The sequence below is a fragment of the Neolamprologus multifasciatus genome, chromosome 9, assembly GCF_963576455.1.
Source record: "Neolamprologus multifasciatus chromosome 9, fNeoMul1.2, whole genome shotgun sequence".
NCBI classification, from domain to species: Eukaryota; Metazoa; Chordata; class Actinopteri; order Cichliformes; family Cichlidae; genus Neolamprologus; species Neolamprologus multifasciatus.
The window spans coordinates 28,994,778-29,012,452 of NC_140447.1; the positions used below are offsets into that span (position 1 = coordinate 28,994,778).

General features: G+C 38.8%; 4 protein-coding genes across 4 annotated transcripts; all 4 read left to right on the top strand.

The window, feature by feature from the left end:
• Positions 1 to 1,643: 1,643 nt before the first annotated feature.
• LOC146511761 (eotaxin-like) lies at positions 1,644 to 5,524 on the top strand. Its single transcript, XM_085172416.1, has 4 exons — positions 1,644 to 2,418; positions 3,436 to 3,562; positions 3,639 to 3,697; positions 3,791 to 5,524. Exons 1-4 carry the CDS (start codon positions 2,301 to 2,303, stop codon positions 3,820 to 3,822), a joined length of 336 nt encoding a protein of 111 aa, XP_085028542.1. The 5' UTR covers positions 1,644 to 2,300; the 3' UTR covers positions 3,823 to 5,524.
• A 1,927-nt stretch (positions 5,525 to 7,451) lies between these two features.
• Positions 7,452 to 10,147, top strand: LOC146511762 (eotaxin-like). Its single transcript, XM_085172427.1, has 4 exons — positions 7,452 to 7,642; positions 9,117 to 9,243; positions 9,314 to 9,372; positions 9,468 to 10,147. The coding sequence occupies exons 1-4, from the start codon at positions 7,573 to 7,575 to the stop codon at positions 9,491 to 9,493; spliced, it is 282 nt and encodes a 93-aa protein (XP_085028553.1). The 5' UTR covers positions 7,452 to 7,572; the 3' UTR covers positions 9,494 to 10,147.
• A 1,119-nt stretch (positions 10,148 to 11,266) lies between these two features.
• LOC146511763 (eotaxin-like) lies at positions 11,267 to 13,325 on the top strand. The gene is made up of 4 exons (XM_085172423.1): positions 11,267 to 11,558; positions 12,635 to 12,767; positions 12,838 to 12,896; positions 12,991 to 13,325. Exons 1-4 carry the CDS (start codon positions 11,489 to 11,491, stop codon positions 13,014 to 13,016), a joined length of 288 nt encoding a protein of 95 aa, XP_085028549.1. The 5' UTR covers positions 11,267 to 11,488; the 3' UTR covers positions 13,017 to 13,325.
• A 1,536-nt stretch (positions 13,326 to 14,861) lies between these two features.
• LOC146511764 (eotaxin-like) lies at positions 14,862 to 16,749 on the top strand. The gene is made up of 4 exons (XM_085172425.1): positions 14,862 to 14,992; positions 16,047 to 16,179; positions 16,250 to 16,308; positions 16,403 to 16,749. Exons 1-4 carry the CDS (start codon positions 14,923 to 14,925, stop codon positions 16,426 to 16,428), a joined length of 288 nt encoding a protein of 95 aa, XP_085028551.1. The 5' UTR covers positions 14,862 to 14,922; the 3' UTR covers positions 16,429 to 16,749.
• Positions 16,750 to 17,675: the final 926 nt, after the last annotated feature.

The window sequence follows — 17,675 nt, forward strand, 5'->3', positions numbered from 1 at the left end:
CTTACAGTGTATACACGTATGACTAGGACATTGAATCAGTGTCTGATGTGAGTCTCAAGTAAGTTTCCTGCCATGACATTTAAGGTCCAGCAGGTGTCAGCATGGAGCAAAACAGCAACACTGTCGACACAGCATCGATACAGTTTGGGGAATGTGCTGAAACGCTTCACGAGGCCTCATCTACCCATCACTACCCGCTAATAAAATTCAGGACTGCCTGGTCCAGAACAATCTTCCTAGATGCTTGATTTCAAAATAATAAAACACATATTAATAAAAAAAAAATGATGATAAAGATGTTCAGTGTCAATATAGGTCTACCTGTGTTCATTCTTGGTGTGTTTGTCTCCTCATTTTCATGTTTGGCTGTGTGATGCCTAAACATTGAGGAGGTGCTTTTGTTTGTGTAAGAAGCTCCGCAGAACAGATGCGACATTTAACCTGCATAAAATGAAATAATTAATTTACACTTCAAGTCACATTGCTGTTTTTCCTATTCTGATAGATTACACTGAAACAAAGGCTACGTTCACTCTGCAAGCGAAAGCACATCAAATCCGATTTTTTCAGGGAAGGTGCGTCCGCCTTCCCTGCACGGCACCGCAGGCCCCACCCCACTACAACCTGTTTCTCCATCACCTGTTCAGCTCTGATGATTCAGTAAGGACATCTCCTGGTTTCATCTTCATGTTTCCCTCTCACCAGATATACAAACCGATATCATGACCAGCAGCTTTTACAGCTGTGGCTCCAGCAAACATCAGCTGCTACTAGAAATTAATATTAAATAAATTCTAACAACAGCTGATCAAGCTTAAACGTGCTGCTGCTGTTTAGCGCAACATCCGCTGGTTTCTTCTTTCTGGCGCAAAGTGGGCGATAAACAAACAAGAGAGATGATCAGCTGATCATCGATCAGTTTCATGATTGAAGTAGAAACAGGAGAGAGAGGGGAGAGAATGAGAGAAGAAGAAACAGCTGTGCAGCGTAAAGACAGAATAACTCCAGCTTTGTGTCTTTTTCTATTCTAGCTGAAGTACGGGACAAACTGTGTTCTTTTTCAGCTCGACATAAAACGTGCAATGTTTTCTCTGAATACGGGACAATTCCGTCTTTTTACAGGACAGTTGGCAACTCTACTAACTAACCTTATGAATAAAATAAAGTTCACCAGTAACATCATAGCACCCACCCAGCTGTATAGAAACTCTGTCATGCTAGCAAGTACACAGTACGAGTGATTGTAACTGACTGTAAAAAGTCAGCATAACGAAAATAAACCTAAACTTGGTTTATATCTGACCCAGACAGACTGCCACCTCGGGTCTCTGCTCCTCCTGCCTCCCCTTTCCCTCATCCACCTGCTGGCCTCCACCACTTGCTAATGTTACTGAATCTGTGGAAGCACCGCCACAGCCACCACCAAACAACTGAGTTATTTTTACACAGCGGCCAACATCTGGCCAATCCACCACCTCTCATTGTTTATAACGTTATAAAAAAAATAAATAAAAAAAATAAAAAAAACCCATCGGCCCATAAAAACGAAAAATCACCATCGGCCCACCGAGTAAATGCCCAGTATGATCAGTCCAGCTATGGTCGTGCCATCAGTTAACCCTTCGCGTGCCTAGGGTTGCCGACCCCTGATCTAGCAGGACAAGTACCGAGATGAGTCCACTGTCAGAGGCCATAAGAAGATCATTGTAACCTTCACTAAAGCTGTTTCTGTGCTGTGATGAGCTCTGAAACCTGACTGAAACTCTTCAAATAAACCATTCCTCTGCAGATGATCTGTTAGCTGTTTGACAACTACTCTTTCAAGGATTTTTGATATGAAAGGAAGGTTGGAGATTGGCCTATAATTAGCTAAGACTGCTGGGTCTAGAGATTTTTTGAGCCAACATCAAAACATCAAACATAGGGAAGACAGGTCAGAATAGGTAACATTTAAAAAAATAAAATAAAATACACAACATCGGGTACAGGAGGAGAAAAAAAGGACTCTAATCAGATGAGTGGGTGGTTTAGATTCGTCAATAATCACAATGCACACACTGTTGGCATCAATCAAGCTGTACACCATAAGACATGTCTGTGCGTGTCCTAATGTGAGGCTATTTCTCGGAAAGCTTTCAGCGAGCAGTTGGTGGTTTGAAATATTAAAGTTTCTCTATTTAGAGGCGGAGGTGTGATTATGATACAACCACACACACAAATAAACACGTATTAAAATAACCCGCCGTCACTTCTTTTTCCTGCAAATCTTCCTACCCTTACCAATAAATATCCAAGCACTGATGAACTTTTTGTTGCAGCCTGATCAGCAAATCGGACCACCGGTCAAAATGTCTGTGAAGATCCTCTCCATCACTCTCCTCCTGCTCTCAATGTGTGTGTGCTGCCACTCCTCTGAAGGTAACTGTGCTCTTACTTTCCTAAAGGACAAAAAGAGAGAAAGTACATAAAACTGATTACACCATTGACTAAGGCTCCTAGCTTTCTTTGGTTTTATTGGAAATGACTGCTCTGTAAGGACTCTCATAGTTTCTTTTACCATTAATCTTTATATCAGTCACATTCTTGTTGGTTAATCATCATGATATTTAAAGAATACATGTTATGTTTCCATAACTTACTATGCTGGCACAGTGTGCAGTGGTTTCTTTCAAGCTAATTCACTCTATAGGCAGATGTTGATGCTTTTTCTGAGTGAACAGGGACATAGCCTCAGTTATAAAAGTAACTACCAGAATATTGACAATATGTGATTCACAACTTCAGAAAATCGGACTCATGAAGCTGTTTTTCATCAAACTCAAACAATTATTGCACATTTTCGGTAAACCCAATAAACTTCATTTCACTTCTCAAATATCACTGTGTGTGTCTCCTATATGATATATTTAACTGACATTTTTTATTGTAACAACCAACGATTTATACAGGAAAATAATGACTATTAACAACGTTGCCCAAACCTTTGTATCCCACTGTATAATAATAACCACTGCAGCCAAAAAGAGTGCCTGACGAGCCAAGTTGTCAGTAAGCTGTTAAGGATCGTCTGTACACCGTGTTCATGTTTTCCTCCGAAACAATAAGTTCTGTTGGAGCAGCCTTTCAACGCCTCTCTCTGTCAAGTTGACCCAGAAAACAAAGTAAAGCTAGTTTTTGGCTACGAGCCCGACATGGAACCCGATGTATTAGCCAGAGGTCCCTTTACTACGGTTCGGAGCCGCGGACCTGTTTTATATACGTGCAGCATAGTTTTCTATGCGAGATCGCTGCAAAAAGTACAGCCTTACCTAATGTTGGGAACAAAAAAGGCCATTAACTTGCATGACTATTATTTGTTTAATGGTCACATTCACTTTGATTTTCATAAAGACTTTTCTCAATCCAGAAATTAATTTTTAACCTTCTTCCTCTCAGCTCATCGTCCTCCTACAGTACCACGACCATGCTGCACTGGCGTCACCCAACCCGATTTGAGCACTAAGGTGATGGGACAAACGTATCGTGAGCAGGCTGCATCAGGTCACTGTGTGAAGGCTATAATGTAAGTCAAAACATGTTATCCTCCAGAAAAACATAAACACATACAATCTGTATAACCTTCTCTCTTTTATTTCCAGTTTCAACACAAAGGAAGGACTGCTTTGTGCTGATCCAAACGCTCAGTGGGTCAAGGATCGTAAGTCATAGAAATACAGACACACATAAATACATAAAAAAAATATTTGCAGAGAAAATCTGAAGCTCTTCTTTCTCTGTCTTTTCTCTACAGTCATTGCCAAAATGATAAAGGTGAACCAGTGAAGCACTTGTCTGCTACATCAGTATTTTCACCATCTTTAAAGGCAAGATGGTGAACTCATTGGAGTTCTGGCTTTGTGTCTTTTTTCTTGCTCATATATGAATTTCTTGTTGTGTTTTTATGTGTTTACACAAAGTACATTTTGGCTTTAAAAAACTACATGAAAATAAACTTTTGTTTTATAGCACCAGTTTGTTCTTGTTGTTTGAATGCACACCAGATTCATAAAAATATCCTGATACATTCCCAGAATTGGATTCCCTTGGTGTTTTCAGTTGAGCTCAATAATCCAATATTATGCACTTTTATTTGAGTTAAGTATGCCCCTTAGAGGTCCTGAGATGGATTGGCATGGGTTTAACAAACTGGTGGGACAATCCTTGGGGATATGCTTACGATAGCTAGGATGGTATCTGTGCTGTGTTCAGCGGCAATGCCAGGCTATCCGACACTTCTACTGGGGAAGTAGCACCAGCCCTAATGCAGCATAGCCAACTCCCATTTTGTAATGAAGGATAGATTGTACAGAGTGAGGCATTACACTCCCACTGCAGAGAAACACACCCAGTTTTTGGAGCCTAAAACCCACTGGGAATTAATCTTCCAGGCAGCTCATTATAACCTGATATCTGGTCACAGAGGATATGAGAAAACTCTGGATCGAGTTAAAGGTCAGATGTATTGGCCAGGCATTCCAGGAGATGGGTGTCAGAGGTGTGCATCCAGCCTGGATACCAGTTAATAAACCAAATGACCATTCCAAAGGGCCTTTGTGTCCTGTTTGAGTGTATTGGTATGGACCTCATTGGGCCTATTTACTGGCATGCACAGGGCTATTGTTTTGTTTTAGTAGATCATACACAATACTCTGAACCAAATAGAATGTAGAGATACTCAGAGACTTTCATCTGACAAATAAAGGAGGCACATTAAATCTAATTGGACTAGCATATACTATGCTGACATTGATGAGCTAGTGGAGCAGAAAAAGACCTTGAAGTCCATGATTCATACATTAATTCAAGAGGGTCGATGCCACTGGGGTCGCTGGCTGGAACCTCTGTTGTTTGCAGTGCAGGAGGTGACCCTGGCTTTCATGGGATTTTCTCCATTTGATCTCCTGTTTGTCAGGAAACCTCAGAAACATCATATGTTAAATCACTATTAAGATAGCGATTTGGGTTGGTATGTGGGACTGTAGACTTAGGTTTATAAAGTTAAATGCTAATTATATGATATGCAAGTAAAAGTAATGTAAGAAGCAGTGCAACAAATTACTTTCGCTTTCGAGTACTTAAGTAAATGTTTTTATTAATATGATACTCATAAACATACTTATTGAATTATTACATTTAATCTTCATTTAGCAGTCGTACTGGAGAGTTAGACACTCAGACCATCAAATTAAGGAACATGTCTCTTACAAACCTATTTCCTACTAAATAAACAGGAAATATGCTTTTGTGGTTGTCTTATCTTTGGTTTGACTATTTCTTGAAGTGTAGTTTAAACAGGAAGTAACATAAACTCAAATATGTATTACCATATCAGATAAAGAACACAACCTAAGCAAAAAGTAGATAAACGTTTGTGGGAACAAGCAAAATAAGAAGAAAGAGGAATGGCACAAAGCAAGTTTCGCAATCATTAAACTGATTATGTTGAAAGACTTTCATGACGGGCTTTTTAAGGCAGGTATGTACACTAAACCTAAAAATTAGAAAATGGGAAAGACAGCAACACGACTAGGAAGCACCCCGGGAATTGTGACTTTAAACAACCTCTAATTATTCCAGTTAATAAAAAGCCACAAAGATTTGTATGAAGTAGTAATAGATGAGGTAATAACACAGTTTCACTTAATTACCAGTTAACAATATAAACCTAACTTAGCCTACAGTTCCACACACCAGCACCAATCCCTACCCTGATGAGGACTCACATAGTATTGTTTGGATTTTAACTTAAGTTACTTCTAGGAGTATCAACAGGTAAAACCTAAGGCTGCACGACTGCCTGTTCATCACTGCCTTTGTTACCTGCTGAAGATCAGCGGCTAGCATGCTCTCAACTTCTTGGCTAGCTTTGTGTTAGCATGTGGTCTCTGCAGATGCTTGCAAAGAGCCCAAGTTATGTTGGCAATTTAATGCAGTTCTTCTGTCCTGGATGCAGTTTGCACTTTTCCATCATACTTTTGTGCTTTTGTGCAATAAAAGTAATAAAAGTAATCTCCATGTCTGTATTCCTCAAAAGCTGTATCACTGTACTGCACCACCAAGTTCCTCCTCCCAAACACAAACTGAAATCAGATGATTGCAGCACAAGTAAACCAGAAGAAAAAAGCATTTTGTTTGCCGATAGCTGCATATAAATCAATATAATTGTAACTGCAAAATAATTACTGAATGTAGTCCATTAACGGGTTACATTGCAGCATTATTGAAAAAAATGCAATTCAGTAATGCGGTGTAACATGTTATTTTATAAGCAACTAAAAGATTCCAGAAAAAATGTCATTTGGACAGATGAGACCAAAGTGGGGATTATTGGTGATAATACTCAACACCACATTTGGTAAAAACCAAATACAGCATATAAGCACAAACTCCTCAACTGTCAATCACAGTGGAGCAGCGACTTGAGCTCACTTTGTAGCCATAGGACCAGGATCCCTTGCAGTTATTGAATCAACCATGACCTCCTCTGTATATGGTCAAATGTGAGGCCATCTGTTTGACAGTTAATGCTTGCCTGAAATTTCATCATGCAACAGGGAAATGAACCCATACACCCAAAAAAAGCCATGTTCACAAATTTAGGCCGAAATAAAAGAGCGCTGATGCACAAGGTGGGAAGTTAGTAGTGCACATCCTGTGTCAAAAAATTTTGACTTGTGTGTGCATGTGTGTGTGTTGGAAGATTAACACAGTCGACACAAATACTTTTCTGTCACACACTTCCTCCAGAGCAGAGTGTGAAAGTTACCTGATCATCTGCCAAAAGTACACCTAAATGAAATTAGCAATGGAAGTGTCTCACTGCTTTGTAAATGGTAAATGGCCTGTATTTGTATAGCGCTTTACTTAGTCCCTAAGGACCCCAAAGCGCTTTACACTACATCCAGTCATCCACCCATTCACACATTCACACACTGGTGATAGCAAGCTACATTGTAGCCACAGCTGCCCTGGGGCGCACTGACAGAGGCGCTTTAGTTTTCAGTGAGACTTTAATGGCTTAAATTACAAACAAAAGTTTAAGTTGTGGGGATTTATAGATGAAAAATAAGTAGCCAAACATTAACAAATCATGCAAATGTAAATAGCTGTGCATCAGGAGGAGGCATCATGACGCACGATTATTTTTAACTTGAGGCCTGACGCAAAACTGCAAGAGATAAACACTCACAGTTAGTTAAAATGGAAAAACAATAATCAACGTGTGATTTAGATCCATCATTTGTGACAATACATAAACTGTTTGTATCAATTATTTTGTACACTATATTTAAGTGTCTGTAAACTCTGTGTGTGTTTCTTTGGAAGCTGCGAGTGTCTGTTGGTGGTTTGAAACACTCAGATCTCCCTGATAAGGGGCGGAGGTCTGAGATGCCGCACCATGCACACACAAGGACTTGTTAAAACACGTCATCAGTTCTGCCTGTGAATGTTCCTGCACTTACCAATAAATAACCAAACACGAATCAACTGATATAGTTTCAACCTGATCAGTGAGCCAGACCACCGGTGAAAATGTCTGTGAAGATCCTCTCCATCACTCTCCTCCTGCTCTCAATGTGTGTGTGCTTCAGCTACTCTGCAGGTAACTATGCTCTCACTTTCTAATGGAAAACAAAAAGAATAAAATACATAAAACTGATCACAGCATGACTTTTTCCAACAATGGCTTCTAGCTATTTGTGATGCTGGGGTACACGTCTAACTTTTTGGCGGTTTTATTGGGTATGACCGCTCTGTAAGGACTTGGTTGATTGGTTAATATTAACAATAATTAAACTATATATATTTTATTTCCAGTGACATTACAGAATTATGTTTTATGGTGTGTTGCATGCTCGGCATCATTTGCATCGCCCTTTTGACTGTCATAACTCCAACCTTACTATGGTGGCACAGTGTGCAGTGGTTTCTTTCAAGCTAATTCTGTAGCCAGATCTTGATGCTGTTTTCATGGGTGGGGGGTGGGGGGGGGGTGGGGTTCTGTGAGGGGTGTATACATTGTGACCCATTGGTTAAGTGTGATGGTGTGATCTACAAGCAGGAAATAGTGACACAGAGACACAGAGTATAACATGATATGTTGCAGCTATGGGATAATTCTGTTCAGCGTTCAGCTACCTGCACCTCTTAATTCTGTCTTGTATGATTAAACATTATTAACGTTCAATATAATCCAGTTTTATTCATATAATATCACATCACAGCAGCAGTCACCTCAAGGTGCTTTAAATTGTGAAGTAAAGATACAATAATACAGATAAAATTATATGACTCCCCATGAGGAAGTAACAGTAAGAAGGAAGTAACCTCCTGCAGAACCAGGGTCAGGGAGGGGCAACCATCTGTAGGGACCTATAGGGTTGAGGGGTAGAAGACAGTACTACAAACATACTGTGAAAGAGATCCAGAGATTTAAAAATGTGTCATTAAACAAAAATTGATGTTTAAACACATAATAAGTGAGACTCTAAAGAAACACTGAGTGCATCATGGGAAGCCACTAACAGACTAGACTCTGGAAAGTCATGTTTTTCATATAATAACCGTTGCTAGCAAATTAAGCTTAATGTGTTTTCTCATTTTGATCCTCTGGAAAGAAATTTGGTGTGCTGTACTGGGGAATAAAAGCCAGAACAATCTGAGACCCCTGGTAAAAAGTGTTTATGGAAACTTTCTCAGTGATCCAGGAAACAAACACAAAGGAAACGATCACACACCCTCCATTATAGAAATAATAGAAATATATATAAAGAGGGAGTATTGACAATATGTGATTCACAACCTCAGAAAAATGTGTTCATGCACTGTTTTTATCAGAGACATTAGAAGACAGAAACATGGTTTATTAGTTTTCATATCCTTTTTTGCCTCTCTGTGGCCTTCATTTCTGTCGAAGTGTAAAAAAAAATGCTTACAGTCACATATTTTCAGGTAACATTTGTCTTGTTTTGCAATGTAAGGAGTTTCATCACGTTTTAAACCTGGAGTTAACTTTTGATTTTCTAATCAGACTTTCTCAGGTCAGATAAATTAGTTTTTAACCTCCTACCTCTCAGGTCCACCTGGTCCTGGAAGTAAACACCCGTGCTGCGTTGACGTCACCGACATCGATATGAGCCCTGAGGTGGTGGGGGAAACATATCACGAGCTGCCTAAAAAACCACCCTGTGTGAAGGCTATACTGTAAGTCCACACATGTTGTCCTACATACAAACACATACAATCTCTATAACTTTCTGTCTTTTATTTCCAGTTTCAACACAGAATATGGACAACTTTGTGCTGATCCAAAAGCTCAGTGGGTCAAGGATCGTAAGTCATGCTAAAAATAAACACACACAGAAATAAATAATAAAGTATTTACAGAGAAAAACTAAAACTCCTGCTTGTCTGTTTTTCCTCTCTAGTCACTGCCAAAATGAGGAAGGAGTGAAGTCTGTCTGCTACATCAGCATTTTCAGTATTTCCATCACCTTTAAAGGATTATTCAAACCAGAGCGCTTTCTCAGCCTGACTGTCTTAAAACTTTCTTTTTGTAGATTAATTTTTACTGTGGAGTAAACCTGTATTTTATTCACGTTCTTGACTTCATTGTTTTTTAATTGATAATTGGGGTTCAGGTTGCTTTGTCTTTTTTTTTTTTTTTGCTTATTTGTGGATCTCTTTCTTTGCATCGTGTGTTTATGTGAAGCACAATGTGGCTGTGAAAAATAATATAAAAATAAACTTTTAAGCAAATATTTTCCTGCTGTTGTTTCAGTGCCCACCAGACCCTCACAAAATGCTACACACATCGCTGAATGTATTCCACTAGTGTTTTAATTGAGGATGCTCACTGAGTAGACTGTCCAGGTTTTTAATAAAACTTTATCTTTTACCCATAAGTGGGTCAGACCTGTGAAACTCCCTTTTTTGTCAGTCTAAAGACGTTTAATGACAAATTTATCCCCAAGAAATCTCAATATATGAAGAAAGCACAATTTAGAACTTCATCTCAGTTTGCCACTTTGTTAAGGAAATACTGCTTCAGGTAATTAATAACATGCATCAGCACAACTTCCAGACAGAAAAGTTCTGTTAATTCACCAAAAATATCTTGTTTATATTCTCCTTTTTTTATTCCTGTGGACCCATTTAAAAAAAAAAAAATTCTATAGTAGTCTTTTTTTAAAAACAAACAAAATGTCACACACATTGCCAAATTATTCCACTAGTGTTTTAATTGAGGATGCTCACTGAGTAGACTGTCCAGGTTTTTTATAAACCTTTATCTTTTACCAAAGTTCATGCAGCTGACGAAAGAAAGAAGCAGAATTTTAGCAGACACTAAGACATAACATGGAGTGAGGGACAGACAGAGACGGAGAGAGAGATTTCCTCAGCTAGCCCCAAAAAAGTGTTGCATAACATTAATGTCCTCATCATTTCCCTCCTGTTTATGCTTAACTCTTACAATCATCCCAGAATGCAGTGCACTGTGTTTTTCTGATAATATATCGGGCTTATTTCTATTTAGTGCAAAGTCTATTTGCACTATTTACAATATATACAAGGCAACCAAGCTCTCCTCATCGCAGAAACTTGCTCACACAGCACACAGAGGCTGTGTCCCAATCCAGCGACCACACGCGCAGTTCGCATACTGCGTACTAGGAAGTACGAGAAGTGCGGAAGTGAGAGGCTTGTGAAATGGGACGGTCTGTGAAATGTATATTTAAGTCTGAATAAAAGAAATGGGATAGCTAATGCAGCTATGAGGGGGGAAATTAGCAATGCATACACAAATCATTTTTCATGTGATGTATTTAGTCTGTGTTAGAAACTATTGATCTTTGCATGTGTGTTGGAAGATAAAGACAGTCGACATGATCACATTTCTGCCACACATTTCCTGCAGAGCAGAGTGTGAAACTTATCTGATCATCTGCCAAAAGTTAACATAAATAAAATAAACATTAAGAGTGAGTTCTTTTGCGTTTCCAGTGGTAAAACAGCTTGATGCAAACAAGAAACCTTAAACAATTTATGTGAAATTACAAGCAAAAGTTTAAGTTGTGGGAATAAGAAAAAATAAGCATCCATGTGCATGTTAAGGGGCATCATGAGTCACTGACAAACCAAAGTCAGTCGGTGATTTAGATTCATTACTCATGACTGTTGATATCAATGATCAGGCTCTACACCATATCTGAGTGTCTGTGAACTTCGTGTATGAGAGGCTGTTTGTCAGAAAGCTCTCAGTGAGGTGTTGATAGGTTGAAATACTGAGATATGCGTGATATGCCACACCCTGCACACAAATACACAGACCTATAAAAACACCTCATCAGTTGTGCCTGCATGTGTTCCTGCACTTACCAATAAATAACCAAACACGAATCAACTCGTAGATTTTGACTCTGATCAGTGAGCCAGACCACCGGTGGAAATGTCTGTGAAGATCCTCTCCATCACTCTCCTCCTGCTCTCGGTGTGTGTGTGCCGCCACTCCTCTGAAGGTAACTGTGCTCTTACTTTACTAAAAAAAAAAAACATGAGAAAAAAATAGATAAATTGATCACAGCAATGAATATTTCCAGTAATGGATTCTACCTGTTTGCGAATAAGGTTCACTTATGATATTTTGGTGTTTTATTGGGCAGGACCACTGTGTAAAGACCACAAACCTTTACATCAGTCATATTCTGGTATCTGCTCAGTCTATAATTGCACATGTTTTTTCCAGCATTTACACTTGAGTTCTACCCACAAAGCACCAGACACCCTGGAAGCTGTTTCCTGGGCTCAGTTTCATTAGTCAGTCATGGCATTTTAAAGGCGTCCTTTACGTCTACATTTAGAAGAAGTCTTGGAGATTTTTATTTTATAAGTACAAACATTCACCTGATTTTTTTGTTCGATTGCTGGACTGACTGACAGCCACACCATATCCATTCACGCTATACTGCTTACCATTAACAATGTTTATACTATTTATGTTTATCTACATGCAAACTTTTGTTTTCTGTCACTTATGGGGTTATGTCTCATGCTGCGTTGCATGCCAGGCATTTGTTGTAAGACACTTAAACTATCATAACTGCCAACTTATTAGTGTAGCACAGTGTTTGCAGTGGTTTCCTTCAAACAAATTCACTCTGTAAGTAAATCTCAAACTCTTACGTTTTCTAGCAAAGTCATCATTTCAGTGGGTTTTTGGAGGGGTGCATACATTGTGACTCATTGCATAAGGCATGAAAGCAGGAAATGAGAGAGACACAGAGAGAGTATAACATAATATCTCGCAGCTACGGGACAATATTTTTCACCTTTCACTTAATTAACATAATGCCAGAATTTCCCAAAAAGTGCTTGAGGGCCCCGAAGTGTTAAGAACATTGATTTGTTAAACTTGTTGATTGATTTGCACAAAAAAATGCCTGTTCACTGTAACATAATTTCAGGTCACAAAAGTCATCTTCTGTTTAGTGATGTAAGGAGCTTCATATTTTAAAACCAGATTTAACTTTTATTTTCCTTCTAATTAGACTTTTCTCAGGTAAGAAAATTCCATTTTTAACCTTTTATCTCTCAGGTACTCGTCGTCGTCATCCTGGACCGATACCACCATGCTGCCCTGCAGTCACCAAAGGCAATATGACTGCTGAGGTGGTGGGGGAAACATATCGTGAGCTGGCTGCAAGAGGACACTGTGTGAAGGCTATAATGTAAGTCAGCACACGTTGTCCTACATACAAACATATACAATCTCTATAATTTCCTGTCTTTTACTTCCAGTTTTGACACAAATAAGGGACTACTTTGTGCTGATCCAGACGCTCAGTGGGTCAAAGATCGTAAGTCGTGCTAAAAAGAAACACACACTGAAATAAATGCAAAGTATTTACAGAGAAAAACTAAAACTCCTGCTTGTCTGTTTTTCCTCTCTAGTCACTGCCAAAATGAGGAAGGAGTGAAGTCTGTCTGCTGCATCAGTATTTCCAGTATTTCCATCACCTTTAAAGGATTATTCAAACCAGAGCGCTTTCTCAGCCTGACTGTCTTAAAACTTTCTTTTTGTAGATTAATTTTTACGTTCTTGACTTCATTGTTTTTTAATTGATAATTGGGGTTCAGGTTGCTTTGTCTTTTTTTTTTTTTGCTTATTTGTGGATCTCTTTCTTTGCATCGTGTGTTTATGTGAAGCACAATGTGGCTGTGAAAAATAATATAAAAATAAACTTTTAAGCAAATATTTTCCTGCTGTTGTTTCAGTGCCCACCAGACCCTCACAAAATACCACACACATCGCTGAATGTATTACACTAGTGTTTTGATTGAGGATGCTCACTGAGTAGACTGTCCAGGTTTTTAATAAAACTTTATCTTTTACCCATAAGTGGGTCAGACCTGTGAAACTCCCTTTTTTGTCAGTCTAAAGACGTTTAATGACAAATTTATCCCCAAGAAATCTCAATATATGAAGAAAGCACAATTTAGAACTTCATCTCAGTTTGCCACTTTGTTAAGGAAATACTGCTTCAGGTAATTAATAACATGCATCAGCACAACTTCCAGACAGAAAAGTTCTGTTAATTCACCAAAAATATCTTGTTTATATTCTCCTTTTTTTATTCCTGTGGACCCATTTAAAAAAAATAAATTCTATAGTAGTCTTTTTTAAAAACAAACAAAATGTCACACACATTGCCAAATTATTCCACTAGTGTTTTAATTGAGGATGCTCACTGAGTAGACTGTCCAGGTTTTTTATAAGCCTTTATCTTTTACCAAAGTTCATGCAGCTGACGAAAGAAAGAAGCAGAATTTTAGCAGACACTAAGACATAACATGGAGTGAGGGACAGACAGAGATGGAGAGAGAGATTTCCTCAGCTAGCCCCAAAAAAGTGTTGCATAACATTAATTTCCTCATCATTTCCCTCCTGTTTATGCTTAACTCTTACAATCATCCCAGAATGCAGTGCACTGTGTTTTTCTGATAATATATCAGGCTTATTTCTATTTAGTGCAAAGTCTATTTGCACTATTTACAATATATACAAGGCAACCAAGCTCTCCTCATCGCAGAAACTTGCTCACACAGCACACAGAGGCTGTGTCCCAATCCAGCGACCACACACGCAGTTCGCATACTGTGTACTAGGAAGTACGAGAAGTGCGGAAGTGAGAGGCTTGTGAAATGGGACGGTCTGTGAAATGTATATTTAAGTCTGAATAAAAGAAATGGGATAGCTAATGCAGCTATGAGGGGGGAAATTAGCAATGCATACACAAATCATTTTTCATGTGATGTATTTCGTCTGTGTTAGAAACTATTGATCTTTGCATGTGTGTTGGAAGATAAAGACAGTCGACATGATCACATTTCTGCTACACATTTCCTGCAGAGCAGAGTGTGAAACTTATCTGATCATCTGCCAAAAGTTAACATAAATAAAATAAACATTAAGAGTGAGTTCTTTTGCGTTTCCAGTGGTAAAACAGCTTGATGCAAACAAGAAACCTTAAACAATTTATGTGAAATTACAAGCAAAAGTTTAAGTCGTGGGAATAAGAAAAAATAAGCATCCATGTGATTTAGATTCATTACTCATGACTGTTGATATCAATGATCAGGCTCTACACCATATCTGAGTGTCTGTGAACTTCGTGTATGAGAGGCTGTTTGTCAGAAAGCTCTCAGTGAGGTGTTGATAGGTTGAAATACTGAGATATGCGTGATATGCCACACCCTGCACACAAATACACAGACCTATAAAAACACCTCATCAGTTGTGCCTGCATGTGTTCCTGCACTTACCAATAAATAATCAACTTGTAGGTTAGTGACTCTGATCAGTGAGCCAGACCACCGGTGGAAATGTCTGTGAAGATCCTCTCCATCACTCTCCTCCTGCTTTCGGTGTGTGTGTGCCGCCACTCCTCTGAAGGTAACTGTGCTCTTACTTTACTAAAAAAAAAAAAAAAAAACATGAGAAAAAAATAGATAAATTGATCACAGCAATGAATATTTCCAACAATGGATTCTACCTGTTTGCGAATAAGGTTCACTTATGATATTTTGGTGTTTTATTGGGCAGGACCACTGTGTAAAGACCACAAACCTTTACATCAGTCATATTCTGGTATCTGCTCAGTCTATAATTGCACATTTTCCGGCATTTACACTTGAGTTCTACCCACAAAGCACCAGACACCCTGGAAGCTGTTTCCTGGGCTCAGTTTCATTAGTCAGTCATGGCATTTTAAAGGCGTCCTTTACGTTTACATTTAGAAGAAGTCTTGGAGATTTTTATTTTATAAGTACAACATTCACCTGATTTTTTTGTTCGATTGCTGGACTGACTGACAGCCACATCATATCCATTCACGCTATACTGCTTACCATTAACAATGTTTATACTATTTATGTTTATCTACATGCAAACTTTTGTTTTCTGTCACTTATGGGGTTATGTCTCATGCTGCGTTGCATGCCAGGCATATGTTGTAAGACACTTAAACTATCATAACTGCCAACTTATTAGTGTAGCACAGTGTTTGCAGTGGTTTCCTTCAAACAAATTCACTCTGTAAGTAAATCTCAAACTCTTACGTTTTCTAGCAAAGTCATCATTTCAGTGGGTTTTTGGAGGGGTGCATACATTGTGACTCATTGCATAAGGCATGAAAGCAGGAAATGAGAGAGACACAGAGAGAGTATAACATAATATCTCGCAGCTACGGGACAATATTTTTCACCTTTCACTTATTTAACATAATGCCAGAATTTCCCAAAAAGTGCTTGACGGCCCCGAAGTGCTGAGAACATTGATTTGTTAAACTTTGCCTGTTCACTGTAACATAATTTCAGGTCACAAAAGTCATCTTCTGTTTAGTGATGTAAGGAGCTTCATATTTTAAAACCAGATTTAACTTTTATTTTCCTTCTAATTAGAGTTTTCTCAGGTAAGAAAAATCTATTTTTAACCTTTTATCTCTCAGGTACTCGTCGTCGTCATCCTGGACCGACACCACCATGCTGCGTTGACGTCACCAAAGACAATATGACTGCTAAGGTGGTGGGGCAAACATATCGTGAGCAGGCTGCAAGAGGACACTGTGTGAACTCTATAATGTAAGTCAGCACACGTTGTCCTACATACAAACATATACAATCTCTATAATTTCCTGTCTTTTACTTCCAGTTTTAACACAAAAAAGGGACCACTTTGTGCTGATCCAAAAGCTCAGTGGGTCAAAAATCGTAAGTCGTGCTAAAAAGAAACACACACTGAAATAAATGCAAAGTATTTAAAGAGAAAAACTGAAGCTCCTGCTTGTCTGTTTTTCCTCTCTAGTCACTGCCAAAATGAAGAAGGTGTGAAGTCTGTCTGCTGCATCAGTATTTCCAGTATTTCCATCACCTTTAAAGGATTATTCAAACCAGAGCGCTTTCTCAGCCTGACTGTCTTAAAACTTTCTTTTTTGCATTTGTCGATTAATTTTTACTCTAACCTGTGGTGTAAACCTGTATTTTATTCATGCTGTTGACTTCATTGTTTTTTAATTGATCTTTGGCGTTCAGGTTTTATTTGTCTTTTTTTTTGGTCTTATTTGTGAATCTCTTTCTGTGCATCATGTGTTTATGTGAAGCGCAATGTGGTAATACAAAAGTAAACTTTGGTATTATTGAGCAAATTTTTTCCTTCTGTTGTTTCAGTGCCCACCAGACTCTCACAAAATGTCACACACATCGCCTATTGCATTCCACTAGTGTTTTAGTTAAAGATACTCACTGAGTAGACTTTTAAAAAGTTCATGCAGCCCACAAAGAACATTATTGAGCCCGAGTAGCAAAACGAAATATATATATTAAAGATTCAAGATTGTTTATTTGTCACATGCATAGTTATACGAGTACAACACACAGTGAAATGTGACCTGATACGCTCCAGGACTGTGCACAAAAAGAGAGAGATGTGGAGGTAAGCATCAACGACACAGAGCTCTCAGTTCTCACTCCTTCTTTATTCGTCTCCAACATCAACTGAACATATCGCGCCACAAAACATAGGAACACACTTCCTCAACACTGGGTGTGAGTGGAGCCCTCTAGTGGTCTGCCACAGAGAACATTATATACAGTGAGTGAATATATAGAAAAAGGACATTATGTGCAGTAAGTGAGTGAGTTATATACATTATATAAATAAAATCAAATAAAACAATCTGGAAATTTGCAGTTCGAAATCTTAGAATGTACACTGTTTGAGTGGGGTGTTAAATCTAAACTTGGCAGCTGAGCAGAGGACAGATCAGAAGATCAACGTGCGCCTGGTGGAAGTGGAGTGCAGGGGCTTTGCTGCCAGCACAGCAGCAAAACTCCTTAGAAAGATTTGGATCAGAGGACAGGCATTTCTTTCTGCTTTTTATGCATTATGCAAAACAAATTTCACCTGTGAAAAACAGGCAGGCTATAAGAGAACTAGCTAACACTGCTGAGAGGACCAGTCACTGGCTATGGTTAAAAAGGGCTGACATCACTTGGGCAGCTAAGGCAGTCAGCTAACCGCGCGAGAAAAGTAAATATTCCGCTCTTCTCTCCTTTTCTGGGAGGCAGTGGGGAGTTGG

What these genes read in the sequence shown, in the direction of transcription:
- LOC146511761 (XM_085172416.1), top strand. Translation starts at nt 2,301, where the DNA reads ATGAACTTTTTGTTGCAGCCTGATCAGCAAATCGGACCACCGGTCAAA. An exon ending in GTGCTGCCACTCCTCTGAAG is followed by an intron (nt 2,419 to 3,435) that starts GTAACTGTGCTC and finishes TCTTCCTCTCAG; the next exon opens with CTCATCGTCCTCCTACAGTA. An exon ending in CGCTCAGTGGGTCAAGGATC is followed by an intron (nt 3,698 to 3,790) that starts GTAAGTCATAGA and finishes TTTTCTCTACAG; the next exon opens with TCATTGCCAAAATGATAAAG.
- LOC146511762 (XM_085172427.1), top strand. Translation starts at nt 7,573, where the DNA reads ATGTCTGTGAAGATCCTCTCCATCACTCTCCTCCTGCTCTCAATGTGT. An exon ending in GTGCTTCAGCTACTCTGCAG is followed by an intron (nt 7,643 to 9,116) that starts GTAACTATGCTC and finishes CCTACCTCTCAG; the next exon opens with GTCCACCTGGTCCTGGAAGT. An exon ending in AGCTCAGTGGGTCAAGGATC is followed by an intron (nt 9,373 to 9,467) that starts GTAAGTCATGCT and finishes TTTCCTCTCTAG; the next exon opens with TCACTGCCAAAATGAGGAAG.
- LOC146511763 (XM_085172423.1), top strand. Translation starts at nt 11,489, where the DNA reads ATGTCTGTGAAGATCCTCTCCATCACTCTCCTCCTGCTCTCGGTGTGT. An exon ending in GTGCCGCCACTCCTCTGAAG is followed by an intron (nt 11,559 to 12,634) that starts GTAACTGTGCTC and finishes TTTATCTCTCAG; the next exon opens with GTACTCGTCGTCGTCATCCT. An exon ending in CACTGTGTGAAGGCTATAAT is followed by an intron (nt 12,768 to 12,837) that starts GTAAGTCAGCAC and finishes TTTTACTTCCAG; the next exon opens with TTTTGACACAAATAAGGGAC.
- LOC146511764 (XM_085172425.1), top strand. Translation starts at nt 14,923, where the DNA reads ATGTCTGTGAAGATCCTCTCCATCACTCTCCTCCTGCTTTCGGTGTGT. An exon ending in CACTGTGTGAACTCTATAAT is followed by an intron (nt 16,180 to 16,249) that starts GTAAGTCAGCAC and finishes TTTTACTTCCAG; the next exon opens with TTTTAACACAAAAAAGGGAC. An exon ending in AGCTCAGTGGGTCAAAAATC is followed by an intron (nt 16,309 to 16,402) that starts GTAAGTCGTGCT and finishes TTTCCTCTCTAG; the next exon opens with TCACTGCCAAAATGAAGAAG.